The sequence below is a fragment of the Trichechus manatus genome, unplaced genomic scaffold, assembly GCF_000243295.1.
Source record: "Trichechus manatus latirostris isolate Lorelei unplaced genomic scaffold, TriManLat1.0 scaffold00021, whole genome shotgun sequence".
NCBI classification, from domain to species: Eukaryota; Metazoa; Chordata; class Mammalia; order Sirenia; family Trichechidae; genus Trichechus; species Trichechus manatus.
Window position 1 is genome coordinate 19,672,731 of NW_004443957.1, and position 18,677 is coordinate 19,691,407.

The 18,677-nt window shown below is 41.9% G+C and overlaps 1 protein-coding gene across 1 annotated transcript in view; it reads left to right on the plus strand.

Annotated features, from left to right (window-relative positions):
• RGSL1 (regulator of G protein signaling like 1) overlaps window positions 1-17,895 on the plus strand; it is an 80,460-nt gene extending 62,565 nt beyond the window's left edge. Inside the window, exons 15-21 of the mRNA XM_004372955.1 lie at window positions 249-423; window positions 8,912-9,050; window positions 9,298-9,422; window positions 11,980-12,089; window positions 15,484-15,579; window positions 16,854-16,920; window positions 17,859-17,895. Coding sequence (XP_004373012.1) covers window positions 249-423; window positions 8,912-9,050; window positions 9,298-9,422; window positions 11,980-12,089; window positions 15,484-15,579; window positions 16,854-16,920; window positions 17,859-17,895 — 749 coding nt within the window. The remainder of the gene's footprint in view (window positions 1-248; window positions 424-8,911; window positions 9,051-9,297; window positions 9,423-11,979; window positions 12,090-15,483; window positions 15,580-16,853; window positions 16,921-17,858) is intronic.
• The last annotated feature ends 782 nt before the right edge of the window (window positions 17,896-18,677 follow it).

The window sequence follows — 18,677 nt, forward strand, 5'->3', positions numbered from 1 at the left end:
TGATTTTTTTTTTCTCAATATGTGTTGTCATAGCATCCGAGCAGATGGCCTTTTCAACAGTCTTCTTATTAGTCCATCAAGTCTAAATAGAAAGTTGAGCCCAGGAGTAGGGAATGAAGGTTGCAAAAAAACCCAAAGGATGGTCCACAATTTTTTTTTTCCTTCATTTCAGTTATGCCCAAGTTGAAGCCTTCAGGCTTAAGAGTGGCTTTATAAACCAGTTGAATTCCTTTCTCTTTCTCTCTCAGATTTCTCTGCGCCGGTAAATGCACCAGGACGCCCAGGCACAGTGCTCTCCAACGTCCGGAGCACAGACCACGAAAATGGAGAAGCAACACTTACAAAGCGCCGTATATTTGGCCACAAGATTATCACCATCAACTTTTTGGTCAACGATATATATTTCTTTTCTGAAATGGAAAAGTAAGTTTCCTACCTCTCCTTCCCCTCATGGATTTCCACCCAAAGTGCCTCCCGACAAAGACCGATTTGGCTTTGTACGTGGCACAGTGATTTCAGGCCTGCCAGGCAGTAGTCTCCATCTGAAAATCCCACTGAATGCTGTCTCTGTATCAATTTCCACCATTCTTGCCTTTAGCTCCTAAAGGTTCTTCAGTGTTCTACAGTTCTAATAGTAAACGCCCAAGAAGCAGAGAATTTTTTTCATTCTTCATAAATATGGTAGAAGTCTTCTTATGTGACACCACTGGATCAGTTGTTCTTCAGTTACCGCTAGGAATTATAATAATAAGACTTGTGTATATGTGTGTGTGTGCATGTATGTACGTGTGGGTAAGCACATATGTATAGAGAGAGAAAGAGACATTACACAGAAATTTAGGTTAAAATATGTCAATGTGCATTCATTCATATGCCAAACTTTTGATGTAAAGCCAAAGCCATTCCACTAATTTGAGATCTATTCTTGTATAAACTCCAAGGAGCAGCTGGTGGATTCAAACTGTTGACCTTTTGGTTAGCAGCCAAGCTCTTAGCCACTGAGCCACCAGGGCACCATGTGTAAACTATACTCAAAATGTTATCTAAAACCACAAACCAAACCTGTTGCCATCAAGTTAGTTCCAACTCATAGCAACCCTATAGGACAGAGTAGAATTTCCCCCATAGAGTTTCCAAGACTGTAAATTTTTATGGAAGCAGACTGCCACATCTTTATCCCACAGAGCAGCTGGTGGGCTCAAACTGCTGATCTTTGGGTTAGCAGCCAAGCATTTAACCACTTCGCCACCTGGGCTCCTTCCAAATGCTATCTATTAGTTCTAATTTTGTTTTCTGTAAAGTGGAGCAAAGTCCCTGGGTGACACAAGCAGTTTGTGATTGGCTACTAACGTAAAAGTTGGCAGTTTGAACCCAACTAGTAGCACAGTGTAAGAAGGGCCTGGTGAACTGTTTCTGTAAAGATTACAGCTGAGAAAACCCTATGGAGCACAACTCTACTCCATAACACATGGCATCACCGTGAGTCAGAATCGTTTTTTTGGTTTAAAGTGGAGCAAAATTGTAAAGATTAGTGCAAAGCAATGTTATCCTTCTGTAATTTTATACTTGTTTTTTCTATGTTTTAAATTGTCCTGACACACCTCAACAGCAATTTTTTTTAAAAGCTCTTTGCTTCTATTGGAATATTTCAAAGCATTCAAATTTATTTTCATAGAAGCAACAAATTTCACATTCATATTTCATCAGCTTACATAAATTATTAATTATAGTAGCAAGCATAATAGGCAAAAATATTTGGGAAGAAAACATGACTCTCGGTAAACATCTGCCTCAACTGGTTGGAGCAGAAGTGTGAGGGTGAACTAGAGACTGCCCACCAGTATGTGGTCAGCATGGCATGGGCATCACTGGTATGTTTTTTAGAAGAAATGAACATCACCAACTAACCCAGTGCATCAGTTAGGAGAGTTTGTTTAAGAGGTCTTCCACTCCAATGAGAGATTTATTTCAGTTCCACAAACTAAAGTTTATCAGTTGTTTATTCTATATTGAGTGCTTGGTTTGGCATTGGAGACAAAGAAAACAACTATGATGTTTTTTCTGCTCTCCAAGATTCCATAAACTAATTGAGTTGGTAGGCAAGACACAAGTAAAAATTAGGAAGCTGTATGCTAAGTGCTATGGTAGAGTCAGGTACAGGAAAGGCATTTAGACAAATGTTAGGCTTCAGGTAAGATTTCTTGGGAGACAGGTAAACCTAAGCTGAATTTTGAAGAATGAATAGGGGTTAGTCAGATAAAAAAGGTAAGGGGGAGGTAAGAGGGGAGCAGAAGGGGCTACTATTCAGATGGACAGTCTCTACACTGCCGTTGCACCATTTCCCACCACCATCATCTCCGCTTCCTCCAACTATATAGTTTGACCTCTACAAACTATTCTCTGCACAGCAGTCAGAGTGGTCTTTTAAAAATATGAACGACATCATGTCACTCTCCTGGTTAAAATGTTCTGATAGCTTCCCATTACCACTGGAATAAGGTCCAAACCCGCTCCCTTTGCCTAAAACCAGCTAGACATAACAGATACATAGAACACTCCACCCAATGAAATCAGAACACACGTTCTTCTTAAGCGCACATGGATCACTCCCCAAGATAGACTATATGTTAGGCTGCAAATCAAGTCTCATTAAATTTAAAGATTGAAATAATACAAAGTATCTTCTCTGACCACAATGGAATGAAACTAGAAATCAATAGCAGAAAGAAAACTGGAAGATTTACAAATATGTGGCACACTCTTAAACAGCTAATGACTCCAGAGAGAAATCACAAGGGAAATTATAAAATACTTAGAGATGAGTGAAAACTAAAACACACCATACCAAAACTTATGGGATGCAGCGAAGGCAGATTCAGAGATAAATTCATAGCTACAAATACCTACATTTAAAAAAAAAAGATTTCACATCAATAACCTAATTTACACCTTGAGGAACTAGAAAAAGAAAAGCAAACTAAGCCCAAAGCTAGTAGAAGGAAGGAAATAATAAAGTGGACATGAATGAGATAGAGAGTAGAAAAACAACAGAGAAAATCAACAAAACCAAAGTTGGTTCTTTGAAAAGATCAATACAATCTAAAAACCTTTAGCTAGTCTGACAAAGAAAAAAAATAACTAAAATCAGAAATAAAAGTAAGGACATTACTACTGATCTTGGAGAAATAAAAAGAATTGTAAGAGAATATTATAAACAATTACATGCCAACAGATTAGATAACCTACATGAAATGGAAACATTTCTAGAAATGCATGATTTGCCTAAACTGACTTAAGAAGAAATAAAAATCTCAACCGACCTATAACAGGTAAAAAGACTGAGTCAGTAATGAAAAACCTCCCAACATCGGGGAACATCTAGCTCAACTGGCATGACACACCTTATAAAGACAGTGCTCTACATTCTACCTTGGTGAGTAGTGTCTGGGGTCTTAAAAGCCTGTGAGCGACCATCTAAGATACTCCACTGGTCTCATCCCTTCGGGAGCAAGGGAGAATGAAGAGAACAGGATACAAGAAAAAGATTAGTCCAAAGGACTAATTGTCCACAGCTACCAAGGCCTCCACCGGACTGAGTCCCATACAGCTAGATGGTGCCCGGCTACCACCACTGACTGCTCTGACCAGGATCACAACAGAGGGTTCTAGACAGAGCTGGAGAAGGATGTAGAACATAATTCTAACTCACAAAAAAAAGACCAGATTTACTGGCCTAAAGGAGACTGGAGAAACCCCGAGAATATGGCCCCCAGACACCCTTTTAGTTCAGTGGTGAAGTTACCTCCGAGGTTCACTGTTCAGCCTAGGAGTGGACCACCCCATAAAACCAAATGAGACTAATGAGGTACAGGAGTCCAGTGACAAGGGCCAGAAGGCAGAAGGGGAGAAGGAAGCTGGTGATAGGGAACCCAAGGTTGGGTGAGGATACTGTTGATGTGTTGTGAGATTGTTAACCATTGTCATAGGGCAACATTTGTAGTAACTGTTAAATGAGAAACTATTTTGTTCTGTAAGCCTTCATCTTAAGTGAGAATAACAGCACAACTGGAAGAGCGTAGTCAGTGTCACTGAACTGTGCATGTAGAAATTTTTGAAATGGTGTATCTTTGGCTATGTGTATTTTCACTAAAAAAAAAAAGGTTGAGAAGTTAGACCGTTGACATGTTGTGGGGTTGTTAACCAATGTCATAAAACAATATGTGTACTACTGTTTCATGAGAAACTATTTATTCTGTAAGCCTTCACCTGAAGTACAATAAAAAAAAAATTATCACGAGGCCAAAAAAAAACAGAGTAAACAGACAAAAAAAAAAAAAAACTCCCAGCAAAGAAAAATCTAGGACAAGATGGCTTTACTTCTGATTTCTACCAAACATTTAAAGAAGCAATGACACCAATCTTTCCAATCTCTTTCAAAAAATAGAGGAGAATGGAATATTTCCTAACTTATTCTGTAAGGCCAGCATTGCCCTGATACTAAAGCCAGGTAAAGCATCACAAGGAAAAAAAAAAAAAAAAAACTACAGACCAATACCCTTTCTTAATATAGATGCATAAATTGCAACAAAATACAGGCAGTCCCTGGGTTATGAACATCTGACTTAGGGACAACCACACTTAAGAAGAGACTGCCATAAAGCCTATGATATTAAAAATTTGAGTTAAATACAATGGTGTGTAATAACAAATGCATGCACTACTTTGTGATGCTCGTGAAAACATCGCGTGGTTTGGAAGTGTTTCTTTAGTGTTTCGTATGCGTAGAAAGTTAAAATGTATGCTATATACTAAGATAAACATTTGTTTAATTGACACTAAATAAGAACCATATGTACCTGTTCTGATTGACCTACAAATTCGACTTAAAGACAGACTTAGGAACAGATCTTGTTCATAACCCGGGGGCTACTTGTGCTAGCAAACCAAATCCAACAGCGTATTTAAAGGATTTTAAACCATGACCCAGTGGGATTTATCCTAGGAATGCAATGATAGTTCAATGTAAGAAAATCAATCAGTGTAATACAACCACATTAACAGAACAAAGTGGGGGGAGGAAATCACATGATTATTTAAATTGGATCAGAAAAAGACATTTGACTAAATCTAACACCTTTCAGGAGCAGTTAATGGTGATGATTGAACAACATGATGGACATATTTAATGTCACTGAACTGTACACAAGAAGATTGTTGAAATGACAAATGTTACCTATGTGTTCACAAAATTTTAAAAATTAGGAAAAAAATCCAAAACCATTTCATGATAAAAAAAATTCAGAAAACTAGCAATAGAAAGGAGCTGTCTTCATAGTAAAGTACGTGTATGAAAAACGCACAGCTAACATCATACTCAATCTGAAGATCAGAAACAAGACAAGGAGGCCAATTTCACCACTGCTATTCGACATTGTACTGAAAGTTCTAGCCAGAGTAATTAGGCAAGAAAAAGAAATAAAAGGCATTCAGATTGGAAAAGAAGTAAAACTATCTCTATTTGCAGATGACTTGATTCTATATATAGGCAATCCCAAAGAATCCACAGGAAAGCTACAAGAGCTAATAGAACAATTCAGCAAAGTGGCAGGGTGAAAGATCAATACACAAAAATCAATTGTGTTTCCATACACTAGTAATGAACACTCTGAAAAGGAAATTAATAAAACAATGCTATTTATAATAGCATCTAAAAGAATAAAATACTTAGGAATAAACTTAACCAAGCAGGTAAAAGACTTGTACACTGAAAACTATAAAACGTTGCTGAAAGAAAATAAAGAGTACCTAAATAAATGGAAAGACATTCCATGTGCCTGGATTGGAAGATTTAATATTGTTAAACTGTCCATACTACCCATGTTGGTCTACAGATCCAATGCAATCCCTATCAAAATTCCAACATCTTTTTTATAGAAAAGCCAGTCCTCAAATTCATATGGAATTTCAAGGAGCCTTGAATAGTCAAAACAATCTTGAAAAAGAAGAAGTAGGAGTACTCACACTTCCTAATTTCAAAATTGACTACAAAGCTACAATAATCATAACAGCGTAATTCTGGCATAAAGATAGACATACAGAACAATGGAATAGAAATTGAAAGTCCAGATATAAACCCATAAGTCCATGGTCAATTGATTTTTGACAAGGGTGCTAATTCCAGTTAATGGGGAAAGAATAATCTTTTAAACAAATGGTACTGGGACAACTGGATTTTCACATGTAAAATGAAGTTGAACCCTTCCCTCTCACCATATATAAAAATTAGTTCAAAATTGATCAATGACCTAAATATAACAGCTAAAATCATAAAACTTTTAAAAGAAAACATAAGAGTAAATCTTCCTTGCAGAGGATTCTGAAGTATGACATCAAAAGCATCAGCAACAAAATAAAAAAATAGGTAGATTGGACTTCATCAAAATTAAAAACTTTTGTGCATCAAAGGATATTACCAAAGAAGTAAAAACACAATCTACAGAATGGGAGAAAATATTTATCATATATCTGATAAGGGTTTAATGGACAAAGGAATTGAATACACATTTTTTTTAAATTGTACTTTAGATGAAGGTTTACAAAACAAACAACTTTCTCATTAAACAATTAATGCACATATTGTTTTGTGACATTGGTTCCAACCCAACGACATGACAACACTCTCCCTTTCTCGACCTTGGGTTCCTCATTACCAGCTTTCCTGTCCCCTCCTGCTTTCTCGTCCTTGCCCCTGGGCTGGTGTGCCCATTTAGTCTTGTTTTGTTTTATGGACTTGTCTAATCTTTGGCTGAAGGGTGAACTTTGGGAGTGACAATACTGAACTGTAAGGGTGTCCGGGGGCCATAATCTGGGGGTTTCTTCAGTCTCTGTAAGACCAGTAAGTCTGGTATTTGTGTGTGTGTGTGTGTGTGTGTGAGTCAGAATTTTGTTCTACATTGTTGTCTAGCTCTGTCCGGGACTGTGGATTGTGATCCTGTCAGAGCAATTGGTGGTGGTAGCCAGGCACCACCTGTCTGGCTGTGCTGGACTCAGTGTGGTGGAGGCTATGGTAGTTGCGGTCCATTAGTCCTTTGGACTGATCTTTCCCTTGTGTCTTTGGTTTTCTTCTTTCTCCCTTCCTCCAGACGGGGTGAGACCAGTGGAGTATTTTTAGATGGCCTCTCACAAGCTTTTAAGACCCCAGACGTTACTCAACCAAAGTAGAATGTAGAACATTCTCTTTATAAACTGTGTTACACCAATTGAGCTAGATGTTCCCTGAGACCGTGGTTGAATAGACATTTCTAATGATGATATACAAACGGTCAACAAGCACATGAGAAGATGTTCAACACCATTAGTTATTAGGGAATGGCAAATCAAAATTATAATGAGATACAATTTCACAGTGGTTAAGAACTTGGCTGCTAACCAGAAGGCTGGCAGTTCAAGTCTACCAGCCACTCCTTGGAAATCCTATGCGGCAATTATACTCTGTCCTATAGGGTCGCTATGAGTCAGAATCGACCTGACAGCAATGGGTTTTATAATGGTTATTATCAGAAAACACAGAAACTAGAAAGTGTTGGTGAGGATGTAGAGAAATTGGAACATTCATGTATTTCTAGTGGGAGTGTGAAATGGTGCAGATGCTGTGGAAAACCATTTGGCAGTTCCTCAAAAAGTTAATATGACCTGGTAATTCTACTTCTGGGTCTATACCTAAAAGACTTGAAAACAAGGACTTAAACAGATACCTGTACACTAGTGTTCATTGCAGCATTATTCACAATAGCCAAAAGATTGAAACAACCCAAGTGTCCATCTACAAATGAATGGATAGACAAAATGTGGTATATCCATACAATAGAATATTTTTCAGCCATAAAAATAAATGAAGTTCTGATATATGCTATAACACGGATGAACCTTGAAAACATTATGCTAAGTGAAATAAACCAGACATAAAGGGACAAATATTGCATGATTCCACTTACATGAAATATCTAGAATAGACAAATTCATGGAAACAGAAAGTAGATTAAAGATTACCTGGGGCTAGGAGGTGGGGAGAATGGGGAGTTAGTGTTTAACGGGTATAGAGTTTCTGCTTGGTGTGATGAAGAAGTTTTTGAACTAGATGGTGGTGACGGCTGCACACCATAGTGAATGTAAATTAATGCCACTGAATTGTATGCTTAAAAATGGTTACAATGGCAAATTTTGTTATATATATTTTACCACAATAAAAAAGTTTTTACTTGCTTGAAAGAAAGAATGTGTACTTAAATTAATTTTATATAAGGTATAACTGAGTTATTTGATGGTTAGTAAAAGAATAGGAGCTCTGGTGGCACAGCGGTTAAGCACTCAGCTGCTAACTGAAAGGTCAGTTGTTCGAACCCACCAGCTGCTCTGCAGGAGAAAGATGTGGCAGTCTGCTTCTGTAAAGATTTACAGCCTCAGAAACCCTGTGGGCAGTTCTACTCTGTCCTATGGGGTCATAGGAGTCAGAATTCGACTTGACAGCAATGATATTCAAAAGAATATGTTGTTCCAATGGGTGGTGGTGATTGTAGGGAAGTCAGCACAGGAGAGGCAAGATGTCTCTTAGCACTTAGAGAGAGAAATGGCTACAGCGGCCAGGATGGGTAAAGAACGGAGGATGGGATAAATAAGGAATATGTGTTGAAGAAATACACTTGAAGGAACACAGCATATTATCTGACATGTGGTAGGCGCTCAATTATTCTTTGCCAATGCATAAATTCTGATTGAACAAATGAAGTCACAACCTGACCCAGGACTGGTCCTGCCTTTTTCTAGGCCAGTAGGTAGGTCTGGGTCTGGTGTCCTGTCTAGTCACAGCTTTTATCTTTTTCATGTTGGTTTCCTACTTAATGCCTCTTTTCAGATTTAACGATCTGGTGAGTTCATCTCAAGCGCTGCAGGCCAACCGGGCATGCAACGAGAATGATGTGATCCTAATGAGATCCAAAATTAACATCATCCTAAAGCTCTATCTGCAATCTGAGGTCCCTCCGAAACTCAGGGTAAGGGGGACTCCCACTCTGTTCCGGCCTTTTGCCAAAAAGCGTTTCCCCCACAAGGAGCCTGAAAGCTAATTATCAGACATCTCCTATATCCTGGGTCAACCAGGTGTATTTTGCCTAGCAGCCCCATGAAAATATTCTCCTGCCTTCTGGAGAGGGGGTGGTCCTGAGGATCCTGGGGGGCCGAGAGAGGTTTGCTGTCTTCCCCAGAGCCTCTTCTAGTGATGGGCTCTTGCTCTGTGGGTAGGTGAATATCTCTGAGTCCCAGAAGGAAGCCATCCTTGCTGCCATTTTGGAGGGACACCTAGATCGGACCATCTTCCACGGGGCTGTCATGTCTCTCTTCCCCATCATTATGCACTTCTGGAAAAGGTAACTATCTTCCTTTACCTGAGGATCACAAGGTCAGGAAAACAGGGTTAACTTTTTAGAGTGTTTTCTGTCTTCCTCTAGACTTCGGTTGTATAGTCTACAGTTTCATGGAGGATATCATGCAGTTTCAAATACTGCATCTTATCCTTCTTGCTACATTGCTGTCTGTCCTTCATACTCACACACTACACTGAATCAGAAGATGGAAGGCACAGGCCCTGGGCGTGTGGCACCACTGAGCAGTTTCTATTAATCCAGTATGGCCAGTGGTGTATCTACAGAAAATGACGCCTATGGGAAGCACTGAAATTATGCCCCGTCCAAACATCTGACACACCTTTTAGATAACTTTACCATAGTATCAGCTAAATAATACAAGTCATGCTCGTTACTCTTTTAATTAATACATTATCATGCTTGAGGAAGGACTTTGGGCCGTACTGGATTAATAGAAACTGCTCAGTAGAGCCAAACATTGCCCAGGGCCAGTGCAATACCCTAGATATACCACTACTTTGGAACACAAGTGTGACTTTCTCTTAGGCCTAGATTCCTTGCTCATGGGTGAGGGTGGACTATAGCTATTTGGGGAGAAGTTTTACGAAGGTTAACATAACTGTGTTTGTGCTTAAGGACCATCATGGAGGAAGTAAGCCAGAAGTGTTTTTCTCGGTAATGTCCAAATCCCCGTAATTACTACTGTGAGGCAGAGCTGCTAGGTAGTCCAATTTTCAACAAGAAATAGAAATACAGAATTTTATGTCATATCTACTAAGGCTGAAGTAGCAAATTAAAACTGGTGAGGAACATGTGAAGGCCAAAAACAAAAATGAAACAAGCACACAAAATGTCTGCAGGCAAAATGCAACCCATGGCCAACTGGTTCCTAACCTGTGCTGTCAAGGTTTGGGCTGAGAGATTGCGCCAAGGTTCTCCCAGCTGGTTATTTACTCTTAAGTGCCACCATGCTTCCAATTCATATCTTCCACCTGATGAATGGTAATGCCTTGGGTGGTGGTAAACAGAGGACACCCGGCTGAAATTTCCCCAGACAAGGCTAATTGGGATGTTGAGATTATCAACATTTCAGGCTCTTAGTGTTCCCCCCTTCCCTGTTAAAAAAAAAAAAAAAAAAAAGTTACTTCATTAAAATAGAAGTGTAAATGCTGTCACTCAGCACCAATCTTTATTTTTAAAACCCTAAGATAACACATTATTTAAAGTGGTATTGAAAGAAACCTATGTTCAAAATAAAGAGTTTAGCCTTTTCAGTATCAATTGTTATCTAGCACTGAATGAGTTAACTCAGTTCTCCTGACTAGAACTAAATAGAAATTGTTCCTGAAACTTTTTCCCGAAATTTTTTCAAGAACCTCTGAGAAACATATGCTACTCCTGGCTTGAGTCTGTGCTCAGCTCTTCCTCGTAAGTATTTAGGAAGTTTGGGGATGCTTCAGGGAGGTTTTGAATCCCTAATCCTCATGCAGTTGGTCCTTTAGCTGCGTCCATATTTCACTTATAAAGAACTTTATATTGTGCAAACTGTGTTCACGTATATTATCTCAAATGAACCTCCCAATGATCCTGTGAAGTGAGTAGAGCAAAGAATTATTATCCCTATTTTACAGATAAGGAAACTGAGGTTCAGAGTGGTTAAGGGACTTGCCTAGGATCACATACCTGGTAAGTGTTAAAAACCAGGATTAGAAACCAGGTCTCTTATTCTCTTGACTGTCATAAATAATGCAGCCCTGGCATATTGGGAGATCTATAATGAGAGGGAGACCCAGTTCATGAGTAGAACGAGAGAAACCAACTGTGATAGACTAGGTTGCACCACGGAGACCGGGGTAGAGGGTAACAGTTGAGACCACTGGCACCAAGGTAGCATAGAAAATAAATTCAGTCTTAGCCAGGACTGATCTTCAAGAGGTCCAATCCAAGGGCAAGCCAAGGGCAGGGATAACTAGGGGTTAGGGGATCAGGGAGAAACAGACGCAGAGTGTTTGTGAGGGTGTTTAGGGATCAACAGTTCTCAGGTTACAGCAAGTATGTGAGTCTGAGTCCATGTGAGGAACTAGAGTCCATTCCAGGGAAAAGGGCTGTTGGGAATGAGGTAAGGGAAACAAGGCTCTCAGTGAGGTAAAGGATGGAAACCAGGGAGTGAGAAAATGTCCCTAATTCTGTCTTAGTTATCTAGTGCTGCTATAAGTACAGTCAGATTCTCTGGCTGTGCCAGGTGGGGTTAGATAAAGGTACCACAGCCTGATGCACCCTGGGGATCAACTCCACCCAGGCATAGGTACACAGCAGACTCTTTACAGACTCCATTCACTAGTGGAGAAGGAAGGCCTAACATACTGCCTGCCCTTGCCAGGGCCTCGCTGGAGCCAGGTCTGGACGGAGAGGACCTCAGAGGAAGGGCCTCTGACAGGCAGCACTCCAAGGCCAGGACCCTCTGCTCTTCTCTGTTCTACACTTCGCACTCTGTGAGGCCTGGTCCCAGCCCCCTCAGCTGGTGGTTTTCTCCCTGTGACCAGAGCTCTTCTTCTCACAGGTTTTGTTCTTGGAAGGAAATCAGATCTTACTTACAGTCCAGGGGGAAGAAGCTCAAGGATAAAAAATTTCCTCCTAAACCTGTGTTCAAGTACCCTCCTTGGAGTGGAGGTAAGCTCCACCATGACTCACTGTCCCATTCCCTAGAGAATGAGACTTGGGAAGAGAAATTGAGGGCCCAGGGGTCAACCATAAGACATCACAGAGGTTGTTTGCTAGAGGGGTAGGCAGGAACCCTCAGTTATCTGTGGTTAGCAGTGCTAGCAAGAAGACACCCCACCCATATACTACTCCCCAACACTAACTCCCAGGATGCTTCTGAGCACGCCCGTCACAACCTACGTGGTGGGTAAACGGAGGTGGTGACCTGCTCCATTGTTGCCTATGAAGCCCCCTGCTCCAATGCACTCCATAAACCCCTCTATTTGGGCATCATTTATTTTATAGTGTTAAGTGAGAAAACAAAAAATTGAACTTTAAGTATGATTTGAATGTGGTAAATATATATATGACGAGCCCTGGTAGCACAATCAATAAGCACCTGGCTGCTAACCAAAAGGTCAGTAGCTTAAACCCACACAGCAGCTCTGTGGGAAAAAAGACTTGGCCATCGGCTCCTGTAAAGATTACAGCCCAGGAAATCCTATGGTGCCATTCTACCCTGTCACATGGGGTTGCCATGAGTCGAAATGCACTCAACTCATGTATGGGTAATTTTTCTGAAAGCATAGGAAAAAAACTTGGAAATAAAAATAAAAGTATTAATAGGATTATCTCTAGGTGGTATGATTATGAACGGTTTATATACATATTTTCTACTTTTCTATATTGTCTATATTTTATATAGTAAACATAAATTTTATAATCAAGAAAAAAAGTAAAAGAGAGAAAGAGATCCTTTTGGTGAAGGACTCCTGTGGAAGGGTTAAGCATTAAGCCCAGTGTTAGCATGCACACCTAAGTACAGATGAGTTAAACCCAGTTCCTTTCCCCATACTGGCTACTTGCACTGAGATCAGTACTTGAACAAAAGGGAATTTTGATTACAGGGAGGAGGATGTGCAGGGCAGTGCCCAGCAAGGGCAAGGCTAGGTATCTCTGCAGTAGAAATTTCTGGGAACCAAGGAGAACAGCTCTGTGCATCTGGAAGCAGTACCAACATAAGAACAATATGGAAATAGGACAGAGGTATTAAAAACAGTAACTAGAATTGTGTGTGCATTGTGTGTGTGCAAAAGAGAGAGAGAGAGACATTAACTGGTTTTGACATATACTGATGTATACAGAGAGGCAGGGATGACCCCAGATGCCCTCAGAGAATTCCTAGCAGCTGGCCATATTTCTTTTCCATACAGGTCGCTGGGAAACTTCTTGAGTGTAGTTTGGATGTCTAGGGCACTTGGCATGCTGTAGGAGCTCCTCATGTCTCTGAACTGTGGCATAAGATGAGAAACTGTGCAAAAGAGGTTCACAGTATGTGTTAGAGCGGTGCATATGTGCATATTCAATGACCTCACAATCAAATATAAAAGCAAAAAAAACAGCAGCCAACCACACCAAGATGGAGCTGAGCATTCCATTTGCTTCAGCTCAACCTTGCTGGATGCTCGTGTCCAAGTTCCACGATACCTATCCTATCCCTACAACGGCTCTCATGAACAAGCACTATCCCCTTCTTGGAGTGTAGATGTAGATCCTTGAGACCTAAATCAACCTCAGCCTTGCCTGTATTGTCAGGAAGCAACTCTGGCTTGCTGTAGAGCCGTGTAGACCATTTGAGAGGGTCCTCAACTCAGTAGGAAACAATTCTCCTCCCTCTGTGACTGCAGCAGCCCTGATGGTCAATAAACTTTATTTAGTATCCTTGTCTCTGCCTTGCAAATGTCACCTCAGCAGACAGAAATCAGCAATCCCTTCAACTGCTGTTGTTAGCTGCTATCGAGTCATCCCTGACTCATAGCGACCCCATGCACAATGGAGTGAAATGCTGCCCACGATCAGCTGCGGATTAGAAAATCTATAGGGTTTTCATTGACTGATATTTGGAAGTAGATTGCCAGGCATTTCTTCCTAGTTCATCTTAGTCTGGATGCTCCACTGAAACCTGTTCAGCTTATAGCAACATGTAAGCCTCCACTGACAGATGGGCGGTAGCTGTTCATGAGGTGCATTGGCTGGAAATTGAACCTGAGTCTCCTTCCTGAAAGGCGAGAATTCTACCAAAGAAACATCATTGCCCTTAATCTCTTCAGAACATGAAGCTAAATATCCCTGTGGTTGGGAGAGCTATTTAGGATGATGGTAGGGGTGGGAGAAGAGGGAAGAAATAGTAAGAGAAAAAGAGAGAGAGGTGGCCAATAGGGCAGAAAAATATTCGTTCAGAGGAGTGAGAAAATGTCCCTAATTCTGTCTTAGTTATCTAGTGCTGCTATAACAGAAATACCACAAATGGATGGCTTTAACAAACACAAATTTATTCTCTCACAGTTTAGGAGGCTAGAAGTCCAAATTCAGGGCCCCAGCTTCAGGGAAAGGCTTTCTCTCTCTGTTGGCTCTGGGGGAAGGTCTTCGTCTCCTTTCAACATCTGTGGGCCCAGCGTTCCTTGGAGATCTCCATGTGTCTTGGCATCAGTCTTCCCCCGGGTCTAGGAGGGACCCTGAGTCTAAAGCACATGCTCCACCTCAGCTCTTCTTTCTTAGTAGTAGTAGGTCCCTCTCTCTCTGCTAGCTTCTCTCTCCTTTTATCTCTTACAAGATAAAAGGTGATGCAGTTTCCCCAGGGTAACTACCCCTCCATAGGATCAAGGCTGTGACCTGAGTGAGGGTTGTACATCCCACCCTAATCCTCTTTAACATAACCTAATTTTGCTTCATGAACCACAGGCAGATATTAGGATTTACAACATACAGGACAATTACATTAGATCACAAAATGGAGGACAACCACACAATAGTGGGAATGAGGGCCTAGCCAAGTTGACCTGTATTTTGGCGGGACACAACTCAATCCATGACATTCTACCCTTTGGCCCCCCAAAATTCATGTGTTTGCCACATGTAAAACATTTTCACCCCATCATATCATCTTCAAAATCTTAAATCAACTTCAAGTCCAAATTTCATCCTGGGGCAAAGAGCTCCAAGTCTTTGGCTTACTTCCTACATCTGAGCTCCGGGGAAGTGAATCTCCAAATCTCGTCTGGTGTCAAAAGAAGGAAGAGGGCAGCAGTATGCCCTGAATTAAGGGGGTCAGGTCACTTGGGTTCCAGGCCTAGAGATTCTTCACGTGTGAGCCGAGTGACCTTAAGCACATTGCTTCACCCTCGCTTAACCTCAGACCCCTCATCTGAGATATAAAGGTTTGGATTCATATAATGTTCCGGCTCTAACATCCTATAACATAAGGATTATGAAGCAAGCTCTTTTCTTGCTTATTTAGAAATATGTACTTTGTCATATGTTGCTGTAAAAGTTTTGAATGCCCCCTGCCCCTTCTCTTTCCCAGGAGAACACGCTGTCCTGAGGTTCAGCGTGCTCAGAGGTATTGAGTGGTTTCGCCCTCAGCAGCGGGAAGTGGCAGCAAGTCCAGCAGCCCAAAACTGTAAGTTTAGAGTTGGAACTCTACTAATGTTAAAAGTCCACTGCTCAATTAGAGGGTGACTTTAAGGCCAGTGTGTCCAGTCCCCTTATTGACCATGAAGGAACTGAGACCACCAAATATGAAGTGACTTACTCAAGATCACACAGCTTGTAAGTGGCAGAGATGGGCTAGAAAGTGCATCTCCTGACTCTTCTTGCAGAGCTCTGTCCACACACAGCTCCCATTTGTATGAACGTATCCTCTTTATTGTCATATTGCCCTGGAAAGGCAGGTGCCTTAAGCTTCTCTATACCTCTGCTGATGCCTCTGCCCATTCTCGGCCATGGTATGTGATCTTTATTGAGTGACAATCATAATACCCCAAATGTCATTTTTCCATCACACAGAGACCACCTGCTGGTTTGAGCAGGACCTCCATCCCATACCTCCTGCTTCCTGGAGGCTCCTGCTACTGGTCTTCTTATCCCTGTAATAAATCCTGTGGTCCTAGTCTCCTATAGTAGGATCACATTATATTCTTTTTCTTTCCCATCTTCAGCCTCAAAGAGTCAATCCCACCCCCAAGCACTAAGCCTGCCTTCATTTCTGCATGATGTCTCCCAACAAGCCTTTCCTTGCTATCCCAATTGTCAGCTTTCATTTCAGGTTGTGGATACTGCTTCTCACAGGCATGGAATGCCAGCTTGACTGGCCAGCCCATTTGCATCTGTTTCCTCTTTGCTTAATGGGAGAAGTCACCGTGGAGTATTGCCCATTAGTCTAGTGTTCATCTCATCCAATTTCATTATTTTACTTTCCTACGCCTATGAGGGTGTCCCTGGGTGGTGCAAACAGTTAATTGCTCGACTACTAGCCAAAAGAGTGGCAGTTCAAACCCACCTAGAGGTGCTTCAGAAGACAGGCCTGGTGATCTGTTTCCAATAGGTCACATCCCTGAAAACTCTATGGCGCCCAGTTTACTCTGCACACATGGAGTCGTCATGAGTCAGAATCGACTCGACGGCAACTAATAACAACAACAACAGGCCTATGGGGGTTGGCATTATGACCTTTACATTCAGATGAAATGTCTCTTGGGACAAAAACGTGCTACAGATGCACCAGATTTCCTAGATGTTCCTGGGGCATCCCTGCTTTACATTCATTTTCCCAAAGCCAGCCCTGGAGGTGTTCCCTAGAAGCTCTCCTGGATGGCCCTCCCAGGCTGGAGGTCCTCCAAGGACTGTGTCTGTGCCATGAGTTCTGATGCGGTTTCTCTCTGTATTTGTCTTCAGCTTCATCTAGCAACCTTTCCCAGCTGCGACATGAGCCATCCATCGTGCAGCTGTATCCTCTCCCAGGGTAGGCAAGAGCCGGGGAACCTCTGCTTCAGTTCAGAGCTGCTTTGTCCAAGTGTTTATTGGGAGACAGAGGAAAGGCTTACCAGAGACCTAGTTCCACATTCTGACACACCTCTTCATGTAGAACCAAGAAGTTGAGCTTGTTGCCTCCTGAGAGGCTAGTAGTCGGGGCAGTTAGGGAAGGGTTTCTCTGGGGTGGTCTTCCACCTCCAACTAGGCCAAGCACTTTTAGGAAATTGGGGGTCCTGATCCATCTTCAAGTAGAAGACTATTGCTGGGGGGAAGAGTGTCCCAAATGACCTTTTATTTCCAGTTTCCCTAATACTCCAGCCCTTTGGGGTAAGGGGCATAAGGTGGGAAAGATAGAGGAGCTGATCTTCTGCTTGGCAGGATATTGGTAGTAAGAACAGAAAGGATCTGAGCCTGCCAAAATCTGATTCAACCTAGCTCACTTCTGCACAAGCAAAAAAGTGAGATTGATGCTTATTTGGGGCTCTAGGAGAATACCGGGGGGGGGGTCATGGAAACCACAACTGAGGAGGGCTGAAGGGCAGCTTGAAGGTCAAGGTTATAGACAGCAGGCTCTGTGAATGGGAAACCTGCTTTCCTTATCAGCCATCCCCCCTTTTCACACCTGCTGCAAGTCCAACAGGGACTTGGGGCAGCACAGGTATTATTGGCCAGCCCTGATGCCTGGAAGACAAGCCAGGTACTTTGGAGCTCTTTGCACTGGAAAAGCAATGCAGGGCTTCAGAGGTTACAAGCTCTTGGGGAGGAAGGTGAGAATCAGAATGTGAGGGGCCCTATCCTGAAGGCAAAGGGCTTCAGTTTTGGCCATTGCCTGTCCTCAAGGAAATGACAGCAACGACCAGCAGAGAGCACAATTCTGGCTGCCTCACAGCTGTTGTGATAACTGGCTCTTCTTCTTTCTCCCTTCAGACTAAAATTACCCCACATCAAAAAGGAGAAGAAGTAATCAAGTCAGGTCCCCAACAGAGGCAAATCATCTCTCAGAAGCCTCCTAAGACTGACAGAGCCTTTTCTGGTCAGAAACGAATTGCCCTGGTGCCATCTGCCCCTGGAAAGATCCAGAAGGGGAGCGGGGTGACAGCCCAGATATTGCGGGGCTGGACTGCTGGGTAAGATGCAGGCAGAGAGCAGAAGCAGAAGGAGCTCTGCCCTCCCTGATCCTGGGGGTCCTGTCAGAGGTGGTTGTTCCACAGTAAGTGTGCAAAAGAACACGCCACTCTAGGAGTCAGGAGACCTGGGTTCTAGTCTCACTCCGCAGCTGATGGCCTTGTGCAAATCCCTGGCTGCCTCAGGATTGTTGGGGAAACCCCATGACAAATGGATGTAGAACATCACTGAACACTATAGGAAGCAAGGTGCCGTTATTCTCAGAAGTGATACATGGTGTCTTTTAATGATAGAACCTACCATTTGTGCAATGACTCACATCCTTGTCATAGTAGATCCTCACAACAACCCTGTGAGCAAACATAGCAGATACCTGCTATTTTATACCTGAAGAAACTGAAGTGTAGAGAAGGTAAGTGACTTCTCCAAGATTTTAACCAGTTGCCGTCAAGTTGGCTCCAACTCTGACTCAATGACGACTACATGTGTGTCAGAGTAGAACTGTGTTCCATAGGGTTTTTCTTTTTAAATAATATTTTATCATGTTTTTGGTGAAGGTTTACACAGAAGTTTAGGTTCCCATTTTATAATTTCTACACAAATTTTTCAGTGGCATTGGTC